The sequence below is a fragment of the Desmodus rotundus genome, chromosome 8 (assembly GCF_022682495.2).
Source record: "Desmodus rotundus isolate HL8 chromosome 8, HLdesRot8A.1, whole genome shotgun sequence".
NCBI classification, from domain to species: domain Eukaryota; kingdom Metazoa; phylum Chordata; class Mammalia; order Chiroptera; family Phyllostomidae; genus Desmodus; species Desmodus rotundus.
The window spans coordinates 127208871-127227166 of NC_071394.1; the positions used below are offsets into that span (position 1 = coordinate 127208871).

The window sequence follows — 18296 nt, forward strand, 5'->3', positions numbered from 1 at the left end:
TGTCCAAATAAAGCAAGATCTTACCATTTGGATTTTCTTTTTAATCTTATTAAAATTATTAGCTCTGATGCCAAAAATAATATACACAATAAAAGAAATTTGCTTTTTTTCTAGTACCCACACATAGTACTGATTGCTTATTTAAAAAATCTTAATAGAAACAGAATTAATAATTTAGTTTTGGGTTCTGAAATAAACTTGTAGCATAGTGGTTGCGCACAGATTTTGGTGCCCGATGGCCCCCCTCTCACACACTGGTCCTGCAGCCCAGGCCGAGTCGCTTACCGCTCCGTGCCTCGCGAGGGGCTGCTGGTCCCCGTCTCCGAGAGCAAGCTGTCAGGGTTACAGCAGGTGCCGGAGAGCATTTCACATGCGCAGTGTGTCGTGCTCACTCAGTAAGTGCTAGTTGGTATTTATCGTTACGGTGATCACTAAAACGTAGGAAACACACTGGTGTGCGTTAACATTGGCTTATGTTTATTTATGTGTATGTATATTGAGGTAGTCAGTATATACTTTGACTTATTTTATTCATACATATATGTGTGGAGAGAGAGTCCCAGATACGTAGTTCATATCATTTCAGTTTGCATGTGAGAATGATTTTATGCCTCTTCTATAGTTGACATTTTAACTCTTAAGATATTGCTATCCTAGATGTAACATTGCTGAGGGTAGCCCAATGTTTATGAAGGGTGTGGGCTTTGAAATAAGAATTCGGTTTCAATTTATTTACTTCAAGTTTCTCCTAACACTTTTTTTTAAACGAAGCTATGAAACGAAATGTTACAGAAACTTAATTTTGTTTCCCCTCTTGTTTTGTAGACGTCCATGGCAACATTGAAAATGACTTCCTTATTTTCACCAGACACTCTCATATGAGAAGACCCGCCCCCGACAGTCCACACCCGTTCTCTTCCCCTGGGCCAGCATGGCGGGGTTCAAGCGAGGGTATGACGGGAAGATTGCGGGCCTGTACGACCTGGATAAAACCTTGGGCCGAGGCCACTTTGCAGTCGTTAAACTCGCCAGGCACGTCTTCACGGGTGAAAAGGTGGCCGTGAAAGTTATCGACAAGACGAAATTGGACACACTGGCCACCGGTCACCTCTTCCAAGAAGTGAGGTGCATGAAGCTAGTGCAGCACCCCAACATCGTGCGCCTCTACGAAGTGATCGACACCCAGACCAAACTGTATCTCATTCTAGAACTCGGGGACGGAGGAGACATGTTCGACTACATCATGAAGCACGAGGAGGGGCTTAACGAGGACTTGGCCAAGAAGTACTTCGCGCAGATAGTCCACGCCATCTCTTACTGCCATAAGCTCCACGTGGTCCACAGGGACCTGAAGCCCGAGAACGTGGTCTTCTTCGAAAAACAGGGTCTCGTGAAGCTGACGGACTTTGGTTTCAGCAACAAGTTTCAGCCAGGGAAGAAGCTCACGACCAGCTGTGGATCCCTTGCCTATTCTGCTCCGGAAATCCTGCTTGGCGACGAGTATGATGCGCCCGCAGTAGGTAGGTCGCCTGCCGGTATTTGCTGTCCTGCATTCTCCTGGCTGGACTGCGGCGGGTCAAATCAGCTGTTCTTTTTGCAGTCTAGAAATAATTTCTAAAGGAACTCCTAGTAAATGCATCTTAACGAACAGTTTGGGTTTTGTATGAATGCCACGTAGCCCTAAAGTCGGCAGTTCATTTATTTCACCCTTTAAATGGCAAGTGTTTCAAGTATATTTGTCAGAACAAAGGAAAGCGAGTAAGTTTGCATTTAAGGTAATCTCTCATCTGCTTATTAGAGTTTTTGTTAAGGTCTGAGCACGTTTCCCACCCTCTGAGCTCCTTCTGGTCACCCCCTTCCTGTGGGAACCTATCACAGTCGCATATTGGACAGGCCCCGTGATACTCCAGCGCGGTGTGAGGAGTTCGGGCGGTGCGACCAGTGGTGAACCGTGACCCCGAACAGAGCACTGGATCTCACCGCCTCGTTTCTTCATCTGTAAAAACAGAGTTAGGCCCCATACCGGCCCCGCATTATCACGTGCGACCAGACACTGCTTTTCAAGTTAGACTGCGTGTTCTGAAAAGCGCAGGGTCGGTGCTCGTTTCTGGAAGGCAGGGGTCCCCCTGCAGGTGCTCCTGAGATGGGCGGGGGAGCGGGGCTTGCTTTGTTGTCAGCAACGATGCCCGAGCGGTCTGGGAAGGAAAGTCGCTACGGCAGAAACACACTGCCTTTTTTCCAGTGTTCAAATGCGTGCCAACAAATGTCAGTCTTATACTCTATTTTTAAAAATAAAAACTATTATAAAGCCAGGTAATAAGCCAACAATTATCCTACATCCACAGAGGTGAGAGCATTTTTCGCCTCCGCCGCGCTAAAAGCGTGTGCTCGTGTTTATCTTAGAGCAGTGTGTTCTGGGTTTGTTTTGTTGTTCTTTTTTCTTGTTCAGTAACGCCTTCAGTTCCAGTGAAGCTGGGGACACATGTTAAAATTGTGTTCTTTAGCATCTTTAATTATTCTTTCTCCGGCCTAACCCATGAAGAGCATCTCAGAAGCCAGTGTGAATGTAACAATGACTGTCTGGTCTATCTGAAAAGAATCGCCTTGTCTCGTGAAAAAGTGGGTTAGTAAAACATGAGGTGAGACATTCTGGACTCTTCACTCACGTGCAGCTAATGTGAATACGTGAGCCTTTGGAAATCTTGGCGTCTCCAAGAGTTGTGGTTAAACTAGACGCCACGCCGGTGTACTTACGGCCGCTGTTTCTTGCTCAGCTGTAGTCCTGTGATAAAATATCTCAGCACCGCCCCCTCCTGTAAGAGTCTTCTGGAGAATCTAGCAAGTGGGTGGCTGCCAGAGGAACTGACTGCAGCATTATGTGAATAGTATGTTCAGATGTTGTCTGAAAATGTGTTAAAGGGTTGCTCCTTCCCGTACAGACAGTACAACCTAAGCCACACCGGCTTTGCGGGAGAACTTTGAAGTAGCCCTAAAGGACGGAAACGGATTGGAAAGTTCCCCTTCGGTTTACATAAGTCTGCCGTTACGCTCTATGTCGCTAACTCCTTGCTTTTAGTTCAGATTTATTCCCGAAAAGCTGTTCACGTACGTGCTTTCACAGTGAGTCCCGAGCTGCACCACATCCGCGTGCGGGTCCACTTCCCCGCTCAGAGTAACCCTTTGTTAGAGACGGCTGTCTTAGTGACTCCGGCACTTCCTGACCTGGACCTTCCCTCCCAGAGTCGAACCTGGCTACCTCGTGTCTTTCTTACACTTCCAGTATTCGTGCCCGGACACTTGGGCCCTGGCAGGGTCTAGGTGAGGAGATTGTAGGTTTGTGCAGTCTCGGGTCTGAGTGTGGAGTTCGGGATTGTACATTCTAAGGGATGATTTGTGCCTCTTCTCTGCATAGGGAAGGAAGCTGGGCCTGCTAAATTTAATGTGGTACCTGTTTGTTTTCTTTTAAAAGGTACACGTAAAACCTGCCTGCACAGTAGGTGCCCAGCGGAAATGTACCGCCACCTGGGGTCCCTGCGTGGTCACACAGGTAGCATTCAGTTGTTGAGGACTGGAAAACGTTTCCATGGAGATGTGGCACACAGCCTCCCAAACCCAGCCACCAAGTGCATGGTCACATAATCTGAAAGGTACCTGGTACCTTTTTCAGAGTATAACATCATCGTTTGTCCTACAAAACCAGAAGCAAAAAAAAATGTCCTCTCCTAAACGTTGTGAGGTTTCCCATGCGTGTGAGTAATGACGTTTATTGCGGAACCCGGAAGTCATTGATCCGGCGTGAGCACTCTGCGTGGAGGCACTCTCTTCAGCCTTAGCTCTGTGTGCATGCCGAATGGGCTTGTGAGGTGAGTGTCGTGTGATTCCGTATTTGGGAGGCAGGTAGCAGAGCCCCTGTGCCTTCAGTAAAGCCTTTTTGGTTTTATAAATAAGCCACTATTGTGTAATACTCTCAATATGTGTAATAAAGATTCTTGAGCACGAAATGTTATGGGTGGAATACTGTAGGTACCATAAAGATGGTGATTTCAGGCTAACTCAGTCATTGATTTTTCAGGGATAGGCCTGAAAAATGTGAGAGAGATGACTTAGTGTGTTCGATGTTTTCCCTAGCGCCTTTTTAGTCCTGCTGCTTGTCGTTCGCACAGTGTCACAAAGCCCAGGTCAGATGAAGTATATGCTGACACTATTTTGAAAAACGCAGTGTGCTCTCCTGTACTAGTGGTATGGCAGGTTTTGAGCAGGTGGCTCTCAACTCACCACCCATCAGTTGCAACAGAATTGACTACAGCAAAACCACAGCGCCCTGACCAGTGCGGCTCAGCGGGTTGGACGTCGTCCGCAAAGCGGAAGGTGGCCGGTTGATTCCCGGTCAGGGCACAGTCCTGGGCTGCAGGTTCAGTCCTGGTCGGGGTGCAGATGAGAGGCAGCCTCTTGATGTTTCTCTTCCTCTCTTTCTTCCCCCTGCCCCCCACTCTCTATAAATAAGTAAATAAAGTCTTTACAACAGAACACACCAACCTTGCCTGGGCCCCACCCCTAGAGGTTCTCATGCGTCCTGGGTGAAGCCGACACCCAGAGCTTCCCTGGGTGGATGTGCACCCAGCCTTACCTGCCGCCGATTTAAACCCGCAGATTCAGATGTTTTTAGTTCTCCCCCCCGCCCCGCCCCACAGTGTGCCCTTCTCCCCTTTAGTCACACCCTGTGCGTATTTAGTGAGTGCCACACAACTTCAGGTCCTTTGGAATGAATGGTTCCTGATGATGTTGCTGTTCCGGGGACTTCAAGCCAGATACCCCTCAGGGACCCTGTCCTGCCTCTCCCGGGAGGAGCCCAGACTGGCCTGCCTTCCTCCTTCCGCTGCCATCCCCCGGAGCTCTGGGCACAGCGGGTCACGCGTCCCCTGGCCTCGTGCAGGGCCGCCTCCAGAATCATGTTCTTCACCCAGATTTCCAGCTCCGCTGCAGTTTTCTGAGGGCTCTCACTACTATTAACTCCACAGGACTTGTGTTTTCAGTGGGCCTAGTGCACCCCTTTTCCCTGCTCTCAAATCCTCTGTGGGATGGCAGAGGTGCGCAGGGCTCGTAATTGGAGGTCCTGTTTGAATACAAACCCCAAGATACTTTTTATCTACATTTCAGACTGGACCCCAAGTTGCCAGTCTGGGGTTTTCGTCTGAGGAGGTAAATTGGGCCGAATGGCGCGAGAACGTGTGTGTCAGAAAGAAGATAAGAGAAGGGAGGGGTTTCCTCCCAGGACCAGGTTTCCTCTCCCCAGTTTCCTGCTGCCAAGGTGCTCAGGCGGCCACCCTGGGGCTGTGGGCGAGGCCAGGCTCTGCATTGCAGTGGGGACAGCTAGCAGGGGAGGGCAGTGCCCTGGGTCCCCAGACTGAGGTGACAGTGTCAGGTACCCGCCCCTCATAAAGGAAGCAGTTCTCATCGTTCCTCTGCTCTGTCCCTGTTAGTCTGTTTTCAAGGCCTGCAAGCTGGAGCCCTCCCGCTGACCATTACGGCCCTCAAGGCTGGCTTCCCCATTTCTTCCTGACTTTTCCCTCCCTCCCGTTCCCAGTTGCTCGCTGGGCTTCAGCCACACTGCCTCCTGGCTGTCAGTCATGCTTCCCCCAGGTGGAGGCCCCACCCTGCCTTTCTCTGCCCTACTCAACTCACTCCTCTGTCTCTGTCGTTGCCCCTCATCAGTCAGTGGGGGGTAATAATAGTTCCTGCCCTCCGGGCTGGTGTAGGGATTAGGCAAATGAACTTGAACGGTAGGGTAGGTGTGAGGAGCTCCTTGCTCCAAGGTGGAACCGGCCTGCGGCAGCCGCTGTCTGCCATGCGGACCCAGCACAGGCTTGTGGAGAGGTCACAGGGTGAGTCCTGTCTCTGGTGCTAGTGGCTGCAGTCCCAGTGGGGGTCTAAGGGTCTTCCCAGGTCCTTTCTCCCCCTTTGCTAATTTGTTCTCGGGAGAATTTCTGAAATGCCGGCTCCGGTGGGGAAATTGGGAGGATGGGCAGGCTCGGGACCTGTGCCGTGTGTCTTTCTCCCACACGATATTATTTGTATTCATCTTTCATAGAGTTAGGTTATTATGTAGGGAGTAGGTTAACTTCTAAAGTGGGCACTTTTCTGAGTGTGTGTTACATGTAAAAAATGAAAGTCCTGGTGTTTATTTGATAACTGTTAGTTTCTTGGGTCTTCAGAAGAGCTTTTCAAACCACCCCAAACAGTTACTATTTTAACACAGAAAAACATGGAGGAACCAAACCACTTCCCTTCCCTTCAGATGGCAGCAAAGGAAACCCTTGGGGAGCTGAGCACGTCAAATCTGCTTGGGTCTTTTTTTAAGCTTCTATGGTGTGTGTGTGTTTCTGTTTGGGGGAGGGCGTGGGGGAAAGAGAAACCCGCTGGAGAAAGGCTGGTTGTCAGAACAGACGGTCAGCAGGCAGCGCGGTGTCCGCACGGTAACTCAGGACCCGGCAGTCGGAACACGCATGGCAGCTGAGACTCGGCTCCGGAGCGCCGGGCGGAGCCGTCGGGTGTTGGAAGAGCTGCCGGAGGACTCGTGTGTCTGCTGTGCTTGAGGGCCCTCTGCGCTCGCTCTGAGGTGGCCCTGGTGGGACCAGGCAGTGACAGCTTCTGGGGAACCCTGTCCCCTCGCGTCAGGAAGTTGCACGCGTGGTCCTGGAGCCGTGGTGTTTATTTGAAATAAACAACAGGAACCTTGACGTGCAGAGCTGCTTCTGGGGTTCACTTCCTTCAAGGGCTGTGGCTCCTGTCAGCCAGGGCCCCCCGTGGTGCCATGGACTTGGGTGGAGAAGGGCAAGGAGCTGACCCAGACCAGAACGCGGCAGAGCCCGGCCCGTGCACCTGCAGAGATGGCACTGGGATTGCAGAGGCGTGTCCCTCACCGGGTCGACGTCTCTTGCAGCCACCGTTGCTTGTGACCCGCTCTCTGTGCCACCACTTCATCTTTGGAAAACATTGACTCACCTGATTTATCCTGATTTACTAGTGATGTGTTTGAAGTACCTCCAGTATAGCACACAACAGCACCTAACTGAGTAGCTTAACGTTTTAATTTAGGATGCATTTGAACCTGGAACCTGTGGAGGACCCCTGGATATGTGGCCGTGTCTGGGAAATGGAAAAACACGGCCGCGGCGGGAGGCCCTCTGTGCAGATGGCGCACTAAGGTCTGGCGCACGGGATGCAGCCGGCCGCACAGGAGGCACGCCGGTTTGTTGGATAAAAATAATAGAGGGGTTGCAGGCGGCTATAAAAAGAGGATGATGGAGTGCAGAGGGCACATGCCTGGACTGCCGCTTCCCTTTGGAAGTGCATGGGGAGGTGCCAAGGCTCACGCACTGCAGATGGCTCGCCTGTCCCCCTTGCTCAATAGTCCAGGCCTTGGGAGGGCACTGTGTGTCTGTTTATGTCTTGTCTGTGTCCTGCCTCGCCTGGCATGCAGGACAAGCCCTTCGTGTTTGTTTAAATGAGCAAATATTACAGGGGTGAACCAAAGAAAGGGAAATTTACATTCTTGCCAGCATTCTTGGCGGAGTTCACTGGTGGCCGCCCCCTATGCGCTTCCTGCCCTCTGTGCTCCCAGGTTTTCCTGCCCCTCCACGTCTGTGTAATGAGCTCTGGACTTACGGGGGTCTGACGAGAGCCGTGGGTCCTCTCTTCAGAGAGACGCAGGTGTGGTAGGGACCACCACGACACCCTTTCTCACAAGGTATTTCTAGAAAGGTCTGATTTCAGAAAGTTATGAATTTGTAACTGATCCTCACTTCACCGGGGTGTTTAGCAATAGCTGGAGGGATTGTCCTGGCTGGGTGGGGATTTCAAGACAGGCAGAGCATGCAGACTGACTTTCTGGGCATGCACCTGAGGTGGGTGACCCTGGTGGCGCTGGCTCAGTGTCACCGTCCCCTGGCAACCCTCAGGCTTGTCCTGAAACAAGGAGATAGGACTCGTGGGGCAAAGGCCAGCAGCACTCCCCCGGGCCCTGGTCTGGCTTCACGAGACCAAGGTCCCCTGTCTAGACCCTGCGACACGGAGGTGCCACCCGGAAAACGGCTTCAGCCAGAGATTCTGTGGTGCCATAATCCGCCCCCCCCTTATTTCTTTCATCACATTTTATAAGACTGTTAGGGATTTTTTGAAACATCAGTGAGTTTAATATTTGAGTTTTCTAAATCCTTAAAGAAAGTTATTTGAGCTAAAAATTACCGTGGAGATAATTGCTGTTGCAACCGTTCATGCCGTGGAGAGATCGGTCTGTGGGTCCGCGAGGGGACCTCGCCGACCCGCATGGCCCAGAGACAGGCTGGCGGTCGCCGTCCCAGCGGGCAGAGGGCCTGTGAGGCTGTTACCGCCTTTCACTCCCTGTGAAGAGCTGTGGGCTCATTCAGTTAATGTGCACATTCATCCTAATAGTCTGTTAAGTGCAACTACCTCTTTATTTTTTGCAAGTAATAAATTAATGTTCTTGTAAGATCATTCAGATAGCACAGGGGCATACTGAATAAAAAGCACAAGCTCCCTTTTGCCCTTCCCTCTCGGTCCCGCCCCTGTACTGGAGGTCACCGGTTTTGTCAGTCCTGGCAGGCTGTGCAGCGAGGCGTGCCGTGCTGGGCACCCAGACACCCCCTCAGAAAGGACCGGATGAGGGTGGTGCCCACAGTTTACCGAGGGGGACGTGAAGGCGCGTAGAAGCCAGGCCGGGAATACAGAGCTTATTAAATGGCCAAAGTAGGATTTGAACCCAGGTCTCTACTGAAAGAAATGGGACAGCTGTCCTGCTTTGGCCTGGCTTATCTTTCCCTCTCAAGGTCACTTCCTGCTTCAAGTTACTGGTGAGAGGATGCTGAGTCCGCAAGGTGTCTTCTGCCTCTCGGCTGGGTTTGTGTTAACCTGTGCAGGCCCACGGTGTGTGGCTGATAACCTTTTGACTCCGTGAACTTCTTGTTTTCTCTTGACTTGTAAAACAAGTTTGCACAGGCCTTCAACAGCTAAAACAAACTGCAGCTGGGCCTCACCGATGCTCCCCCTGCCTGCCAACACACACACTGGGAGCACTTCCCGCTCTGTTTTCCCTCCTGGCTGTTAATTGAAGGGCGTGGATACCCACCTACTGCCCCTGTTCCCTACACCTCCCCTCCTCAGCTGCAGTTGCAGCTGCCTTTGTGGGGCGCTCTGCCTTTGGGGCCCTCTGAGTCCTGGAGAGAAACGGGAGAAGGTCTGTGACTACAGCCCACGGTGGTGGTGCTGAGTCGCCAGGTGGCCCAGCGCAGCGGCTGGGAGGGTGGGGCAGGAGACCTCAGGGAAGGTGAGGGTCCTAAACACAGGCTCTGGCAGGACTGGCAGGGTCCCCCTGACCTGGAGGGCAGAGCACCCGCAGAGTGTAGAGTCTGAGAAGGCTCCTAAGTTGTGGTTGGGTGGAGTTGCCACTCACCCGGCTAGAACAGAAGTGGGCCAAGTGGGTCTGGGTGAAAGATGGCCAGGTTTGGGTGGCATCGATTTCCAAAGTCCCCAGGGGGCCTTTAGCCCTCAAATGGACGCAGGCTGGGGAAGTAGAGATGAGATAGCAGCGCTTACACTTACTTTTTCTGAGAGAAGCAATAATTCCTTGTTAAGTAATAAAACTTTGCTTCTCATCGAATGCTGATTAAAGCAGGACAGATAGGGACATCCTAAAGCACAGGCTTGTTGGACTCCCCACGCCTCCTCTGCTGTCACCCTTGTACCGGGAGTTGGGGTGACCTGACGCCCTGTCCTGTCAGAAGGGCCTGCAGTCACGCCCACACCTCAGCACCGGTGCTGGTCTGGTTCGGAAAGAACCTTTGGGAACCCGAGCTGGCGACGGTTTTGACCGCAGCTGAGTGGTTCTTACTGTGCGGACAGGAATTCGTGTCGGCAGACGTAGACGTAGGTTGATCTGAGTGGCGTATGCGGAACAGAAGTCCTGGACTTTATCCTAGACCCCCGGGGGTCCGCGTGCGTCCACAGTGCAGCCCTCGCTCTGCGTTGCCTTTGAGATTAGTGTGGGTCACGTGCCAGTTGCTGGTGACCGCGGTTGGAACTGGAAAGTGGCTGCGTGAATCCTGCTGGTTGTCAGTGGCGGCAGCTGCTGGTCCCAGCTTCGTCTGGAGTGGTGCTAGAACATTCTGTTGCTATGGCCTCTTCCGTGACGCACGGCTGCCCTGATAAGAGACAAAAATAGAGGTTTCTACCTAAACCTTACTGCTAGTCTTCCCACTTTGATTGCTTTCTACCCTCTATTCTTTCTTTTCCCTAGTTCACTTCAGAAATGACTTTTAGTCACGACATTCTCCCACCCCACTCCCCTTGACAGTTGCCTGTCCTCACATTAATCATTAGCGTGTTCTTTTGTTTTCAGGGCGATCTTTTGTTAGTCTGCGAGAATGAACTTTGTAACATAAACCCCACCCCGAACACTGGAAGTAGCATAATTCAGTCGCGCCATAACTGGACCTCCCACCGAATGCTGGCAGGTGGGACTTCGGGGCTCGTTTTTGTGGTCTTCTGTCCAGCTAGTTTGAGTGCCAGTTTGGGGGGCCAGTAACGCCCACCCTCTCTGTGAACAAAGACGTCATTATCTCCCCACCCCTTCCCACGGTTCCATGAGTTGGAAGATTTTTTTCTTTAACCACAGAAACTGTATATTTATTTATCGTGATAGTTTCTTTTTCCATTTTTATTAACCAGGGGTCTATAGCTAGGTCTGGAATCAAAACAGGCTTCGAACAGTATCAACGGTAAGTTTGATTTCCCAGAGGGTTGATGTCTGCTAACCTGTGTACCTTCCCCATGAACAGAGAGTTCCTGTAACATTGTTTAAAAACGACAGCAATGTGAAGTCCTCGTGCCATGCTCTTCCTCTCGCCTCCCCGCCCCCACCCCACGCCCAGGGGCAGACTCAGGGTCCCTGTGGTCCCAGGGTCTCTGGTGAAGCATGGTCTATACCTGGGCAGTTTGGAGTCTTATTAGCAAGTTTTTTGGTTTTTTGAATGGAAAAAGAGAATTAAAAACATCCACTAAAATGAATTTTTATTAAAACGAGTACCACCTCCCTCCCCATTTGTGGGGAGCGTGACAGGTGACCCCCAGTGCTGTTCTCAGCCCTGTAATACCAGCGGTCTGGCCCTGGAGACCCAAGCTCCTGAATCGCCTCCTCTTTATTTTTTCCTGCCTGCATTACTAAAAGGCCTTCCCTGCTCCTCTGCCCTGTCTCTCTGAGTTTTTCTTCTCTCTGTTGGCTTTGTGCCTTCTTGTGCTTCCCCACTTCCCGTTGCTGTTCCCCCTTTCTGTTTCCCGCAGTGAATTGGGGCTCTGGAAGGGCAGGGGCGTCTCCGTGTGCCCGTCCGCTGTGCCGGCCCAGGCCTGGCCTGCGTGCACGGGAGCAGGACAGTGGCGGCAGCAGCCTCTCCAGGACACTCCCTGGGTGCCAGGCTCTGCCCAGAGGACATGGCCGGGGTTCCATTTCAATCCTGCCACACCTGCAGCCGCTTTAGGAGGAAGTAGATGGCTGTTACCATCCCCACGTGCAAGACCGGGACACTTTTTATCTCTTTCCTCTGGCCCTTAGGATGGAAACATAAAATGAGTCAAGGACAAAAAGTAGAGTATGAAGAGAGATAAAAATTCTGCAGAATAAGTAGATGGAATCATCATGTCGGCCCAGGGGGAGAGAGGGTCGTCCGCCCTCCGGAGGCCGCTCCTGTCGTGGCGTTTCCTGGTTTCCACACTGTGTTTCCATGTGCAGGGGTTGCTTGGGCCCTAGCCGGAGACAGTGTGTATGTTTACTTGGGTTTTACTTTCCAGTTCTTCAGTCAGTCACACACCGCTCCCTAACGAGCGAGGGTGCTGGTCTGCTCGGGCAAGCGACCCTGAAGAGAGCAGTTCCAAATAATTGGACTTCCTTGTTGCTGTTGAGGTTAATATTTAACAGAAAAGGGACATTTTCTTTAACCAAATCAGGACTTGGGGAACTCATTCGTTGATATTTTTATTATTCATCGTATTTTTAAACCGTCAGTTTTCGGTAATTGCCTGTCAGATGTCACCTCCAGTTTAGCATAGAGACAAAGTAAAGAAACCGAAGTATTTTATCCACAGTTAAAGAGTGTGAGGTGGTAAAAGAAATCATGTGACCAAATTCATTTTATAAAAATGCTTTTGTAGGATGTATGTGGAATGGTGTGAATTTATTGTATCTTAAGTACAATACATATTCACGGTTAGGTTTGGATATAGTAGTAAGTCGTGTTAGAAGTTGTCAGTATTTTAACAACAAAAGAAAAATTTTATTTTAACCCTGATTTTTGGGTGCACGCACTTTTTTGGTAAGTCATTTAAAACCTCCCTTCCTTGGGGAGGAGGTGGCCGTGTGCGTGTTAGGAACTCGCTGAAAAATCCCTCCGTGTGCAATGAATTTAGTGAAAGGCGGGTTTCCGTTGCAGTTGGTTTCCAGACTAGAACTGTTCTGTAAAATGAGGACGCAGTGCATTGCAGGGAGAATAGTTGTCACTGCTGCTGGCTCACAGAGAGTTGGGGCAGGTGACCAAAACCAGAAGGTTCGAGGTGTACAAAGACAAGTTTGTACAAGTTGTAAACATCAGCCTGTATAATTTCTTTTATAAACCTTGATAAGGCACCAGCGGGGTAATACGTTCTTCTCATTGGATGGTTACGGAGCAGGGGCCGCTAGCCACCAGTGCTCAGGATGTTGTACCGTGAGTGGGAACGGCCCTCCGCGTTCCAGGATCCAGGTACAGAAGTGTGAGTCAGTGAGTGGAGTGGCGTGCGGAGCCAGGTAGCTGTCCCGGAGCAGGAGGGCCGAGGATTCCTGTGTCCAGCCAGCGGTGCCAGGCACACCGCTCCGGGACACTGCAGGGCCAAGGGTTTGCACTGAATGAGTCTTTGGTCCCTTTCATTCTTACTCATATAGACAGTTTAATTTCAGTAGATTTTCCGTCTGCTTTGCTAATTTCCATCGGAGCATCCTTAGTGAAGTTTATTGTACGTAAAAAAAAATCACTGTATAGGTTTTGGGTTTGTGCCTGCATTACTCTCTTTGTTTAGCTTGGACCAAGGAGGAGGTATTTTATTAACAAGTTTCAATTCTCTTGGAAAGTAACGTTGAACCTACATTATTGGAGGTGTCAAAGCTTAAGTGAGAACAGCAGTTGAGTGTTAACAGATGTGGCCGCAAGGGCCGTGCGGCGTGCTCCTCCAGTCTCTCCGGAGCCTTCTGTGGCCTGGACTTCTCGAACTTGTCTCTTACGTGAATGCTCACGTAATCATGTCTCTACTTTAGTTTTTGGAATGAATTAATTTATATGATACCCTTCCTAAGTGGGTTTATTCTTTTTTTCATCTGAAAAAGACATCATTTTTCCATCTGATTGATGGCTTTGCTTTGTATGCAGTAGCAAGAAGGAAGGGGTTATTTGTCATGCAGGAGTTAGTCTGTTGCTAGAGTTGGGCGGGGCCTCAGATGCCAGCTAGTCCAGCCTCACAGTCAGTGCAGGCATGCCTCTTGCAGAGGGTCAGACAGACGGTTGCCCAGCCTTTGCTGGGATACTTCTAGTCACGGGAAACTCACTACCTTTTCCAGTGTTTTAACAGCTTCACTAAGCAGGTCCTGTTGTTTTAAAGCCACAGTGTGCCTTCTGGTTACTTACACCTATGGCCCAAGCTCTGTCCTCTCAAATAATACATAACCATAATAATAACCAGTCTTTTTCCTCATTGACCGCCCAGGAATATTTCTCTCCCCTTCAAGCTCTAATTTTTTCATCTATAAAATGCCGTGACCAGTTTGGCTTAGTGGGTCGGGCGTTGTCCTGCAAAGCGAAAGGTCGCCAGTTCGATTCCCGGTCAGGGCACGTGCCTGGGTTGTGGGTTCAGTCCCCAGGAGGGGGTGTACAAGAGGCAACTGATCAGTGTTTCTCTCCTTCTCTTTCTCCCTTCTCTTCTCCTCCCTCTAAAAATTAATAAATACAATCTTCAAAAAAATGACGAGTTCCCCATCTGGTCCTCTCACCAGGATTGAGGTAAAGAACAACTGAGATAACTGTGACCTTGGGCAAAATCCTCCTCTTGTCTCGGAGTGTTAACGCCTTAGTTTTATGTCTGCCGTGTGATGTAACGGGAAACAGCTGCACCTGTCCATCGGCCTGGGAGCTTGGATGGGGACTTTCCCGTTGATGTTCTGGCCGTTAACGAATGAATGAATTCGTCTCTTCATTGAACACTTATGACCTTTCACTGTGTGCCCGGCTGGCGCTTGCTCTTGGGCCTTAAGTGGACACAGAAATGGTGAACCAGACAGACCCCGTCCCTGCCTTGCGGGGCTTGACTTTTCTCCCCCAGGTCTTTTCCTTTGGGACCTAATGCTTTCGATTGCTCAGACTGAAACAACGCTGTTGGTCTGTGTTTACGCGAGCGTTTTTGGTCTCTGACTAGTCCCGCCTCTAACAGTGTGTCTCTGGTGTGCAGATATATGGAGCCTGGGAGTGATCCTTTTCATGCTGGTGTGCGGGCAGCCCCCCTTTCAGGAGGCCAACGACAGCGAGACGCTGACGATGATCATGGACTGTAAATACACGGTACCGGCCCACGTGTCTAAAGAGTGTGAAAAGTGAGTAGAAGAAAGCTTGTGGGCTCCTGGCTCATGTTTCTGCTCTCATTAAGTGTGTTTAGGGGAGTTAACCCCAGAATATGATTTGCAATTTACTATTAAAGTGTAGGATGTATTACTTTATTTCTTAAATATGCCAGTTTTTAAGAAACTCTTTGAGCCTCTTCCGTCTCTAGGAGTGGGGGTTACTTTCACTTGAACTGCATCAGCAGAACAAACAACCACGTGGGGTTGTTTTAAGCTCCAGAGAAGAGTTTGGGGGCCACCAACACACCGTTTTAGGGTGCACAGAGTGTCTCATAATTTCATCCGCCCTCCCCCGCCCCCCGCAGTTGGCTACAGAGCCCTGTTCTGGTGTGTGTGGCTGCGGAAGCCACCCAAGTTGATTTATTTGGAGCTAAAGTCCTGCACGGTCCTGCGATGTGTGTAGGGGAACTGCCATGGAGTAACGGGGCTGTGGGGAGTCAGTGTTTCAGTGACGTCATGGGTGGATTTTTAAATGCGTGCAGCTGAGCTTATAGCTCCTCTGCTTAAGGGTTTTGCTGCAGTAACACAGTTTTGAGTTTCTCCCATCAGCTGGGAACTATATGGTGGTGCCAGGTGGGTACTACACTTACTGAGGGAGATCCCTTTGCGATTATATGAATGTCTCACCACCATGCCGTACACCGGAAACTAATATAACATTGGATGTCAATTGTAGTTAGAAAAAAAAGAGAAGGAAATCTGATAGCTTGAAGAACTTTTTTCCCCCAAGCCCCGCCTTGGGCCATGTGGTGGATTGCTCAGCACCTGGGCATCCAGACCTTTTGGGTCTGAATGCTAGCTTCTCCCCGTACCGATGGTGTGAGAGTGATGGGACTACCTTTTAGGTTTTTCCCAAAGTTAGCTGACGTATATAGCGCCCTTAGCCCAGCCCTTGGCCCAGAGGAAGCACTTGACATGAGTGCTGGCGATGGGGACGCTTATGCCCGTGCTGTTGTGGCCCTCCACGCCCGAAGCAGGGTGTACGTAGTGTGCTAAATGTTTGTAATTCAGGGACTGCCTCCACAGCCCCTACTGAGAAACCGGAACCTCAACTTGTTTTCCTGTTGAAACGCACTGTTCACAAGAATGTTTGAAACGTGTCTGTCACGGAATGAACCCTGCGCCTGGCGTCCGGCCCGAGAAACGGGGCAGTTCTGACAGCGGAGAGGCCTCTGCGTCTCCCTCACGGAGGGGCTGTGATCATCGTAGGGCCGTGCCTACGTCTTCTACGTCCCCAGTGTCTTCTGCTTCCTCCTGTGTCAGTTTTGCTAAGTTACGGTTTTCAAGAAATTCATTTTACCCAGATTTTCAAATGTGTTGGCCTCGAGTATTTCTGGTTCCCTCATCTTTTGACCCTGCGGGGTGCTGCCCTTTCCCATCCCACTGCTGGCACAGTTTGCCCTTTGCGTCTGTCTGCGGCAGTCTTGCCCGAGGTTCGTTATTTGATTAGTCTTTTTCAAAGAGCTGCCTGTGCTTATTGTAATGAAGGGTTCCCCTCCCTCTCCAGCCTGATCACCCGGATGCTGCAGAGAGACCCCAAGAAGAGGGCCTCCTTGGAAGAGATTGAAAACCACCCGTGGCTTCAGGGGGTGGACCCTTCCCCCGCCACCAAGTACAACATCCCCCTGGTGTCGTACAAGAACCTGTCGGAGGAGGAGCACAACAGCATCATTCAGCGCATGGTGCTCGGGGACATAGCAGATCGGGACGCCATCGTCGAGTACGTTGCCCCCCCCCCCCACCGTGTGCCCGTTAGGGCTCTGGAACGGCCCCTCTGTCCTTGCCAGGGGACTGGTCGTGGGTGGCGGTCCCAGCTGCCAGGGCTCTGTCGTTTGTCTCTAGAGTCCCTGGCCCAGGGCCTGACTCATAGGTTTCATTTCCCTGTTTTTATTTTTGTGCTTGTGACCAGGGGGTGTGTCAGCGAGGGCTGTGGCCTTTCTCCCCTCCTGCTGGGGCGCGTTGGAACGGCCTGCCTTGTACCCCAGCACCTGCCTTGTCCGTAGCAGTGCCCCCTTCATTCCTGTGTCCCCCCTGGTTCCCACAGTGAGCAGAGGGAAGGAGGCAGCACCTCGAGTGCCCTAAGTCAGGGGTTGGCCTGTGGGGCCGGCCCACGTTTACGTCAAGTGCAGTTGTGCTGGACCACGCGATGCCCGTTCACGCGTGGTTTGTCCGTGGCTGCGCTGTGCGACCACATCAGAGCGTTTGTGAGGGAGACACACGACCCACAGAGCCTGAAACAGTTACTCTCCGGGCCTTAAGAGCCCCTGCTGCCGCGACCCGGGACCTGCAAGCTTTGCAAGTTGTTAATTAAGTCCTTTAACACCGAAGAAGGGTTTCATAACCGAAGACGTTTAGAAACCACCTCTTTTTAATGCCCTAAGAAGTTCGGAATCAAGGATAAGATGCAGTTGCTTTGTTTTAACAGTGATTCATTTCCCTAAGAGGTCCGTCCTATCTATAAAAATACGCAACATTTCCACACACGAAAAGTCAAAAGTCAGTTACCCTGTTGGAGCAGCTGGGCCCGAGGGAAAGGGTGTCTTGCCAAGGACGTGCACTTCAGGAATGCGTAGCAAACAGGTTTTCGCTTTTGCGAGGGTGAAAGGCTGTTTTTGTCTCCCTGAATCGGCCCAGTGATTTAATGAACACCTGCCATTTAGAGCTATTTAACCCACCGTCATTTCAGTGAAAAATCTGAAAGGCGCTGCCTAGTGTGGCCCAGGAGGCCCCACACGCCCCGAGGGCGGCAGGGGCGGGACCCCTCCTCCTCTGTGAGTGCTGCCCGCGTTCAGAGCCGCACACTGTTGGCTCGCCCTGGCCACTTTCTGTGGCATCTTGTGCCCCGCCCGCCCCACCCCTGCCAGGCTGTGGCCCCGTGCACATGTTGCGAACAGCCCACACTGCTGCTCTCCTGCATGTTCGTGGTGTGTTTTCACTAAGTACAGGAAGTTCCTGAACAGCTTAGGTGCGCATTTCTGGGCCTGTGGGTCCTGGCGCATTCTCATGCTATTCCTTGGAAAGGCCGGAAAGGCCAGCTGCCGGCCAGAGGACAGGTGGGGCCATGTGCCCTGAGGGCCTTACGCCCCCAGCCAGCCCGGGCCTGCGGGCTGGACTCGGACTCCAGCGTCACTTTGGAAATGGACGAGCGAGCGCACTGGTGGAGAAGGTGCTGGCCACAGGCGGGCAGTCCCTTGAGCAGGTAGTTCGTCAGGTTCTAAAATTCCAGTAAACGCAAAGAGAGCAGGAAGGGAAGACTTGCCCGATTGTTGTGATCAGTGTTGGCGTCACAGTGCACACCCACCATGTAGCTCAGCTCATGTCGTGCTTCCGGTGCCCTCCGGCCGGCCGGCCCCCACCCCCCCAAAACAACCACCCACACACGGGTGAACGGTGTGGAGACCGGAAGCCTCCTGGAACTGACCTCCCCCCACTTCCCTCAGCAGGTCGGCTTTCTCTCATTTACTGAATGTTTTCATGCAGTCGCATTTTAGAATTTTGAGAGCAATCTAAATACTTGGGGGTTTTTTCTTGTGTGTGGTCTTTCATGATTTTAAAGATTCCAGGTCATTGGATTTCCTTTGCTTGTACT

The 18296-nt window shown here is 51.3% G+C and overlaps 1 protein-coding gene across 4 annotated transcripts in view; it reads left to right on the plus strand.

Moving 5' to 3' along the window:
• SNRK (SNF related kinase) overlaps positions 1 to 18296 on the plus strand; it is a 39531-nt gene that overhangs the window by 13683 nt on the left and 7552 nt on the right. For 3 of the 4 annotated variants that reach the window (XM_053929626.1, XM_045199738.2, XM_024565774.4), the window contains exons 3-5: positions 826 to 1520; positions 14539 to 14680; positions 16215 to 16427. In XM_053929626.1, coding sequence (XP_053785601.1) covers positions 932 to 1520; positions 14539 to 14680; positions 16215 to 16427 — 944 coding nt within the window. In that variant the 5' untranslated portion in view covers positions 826 to 931. The remainder of the gene's footprint in view (positions 1 to 825; positions 1521 to 14538; positions 14681 to 16214; positions 16428 to 18296) is intronic. The other variant, XM_053929627.1, reaches the window with a different exon arrangement.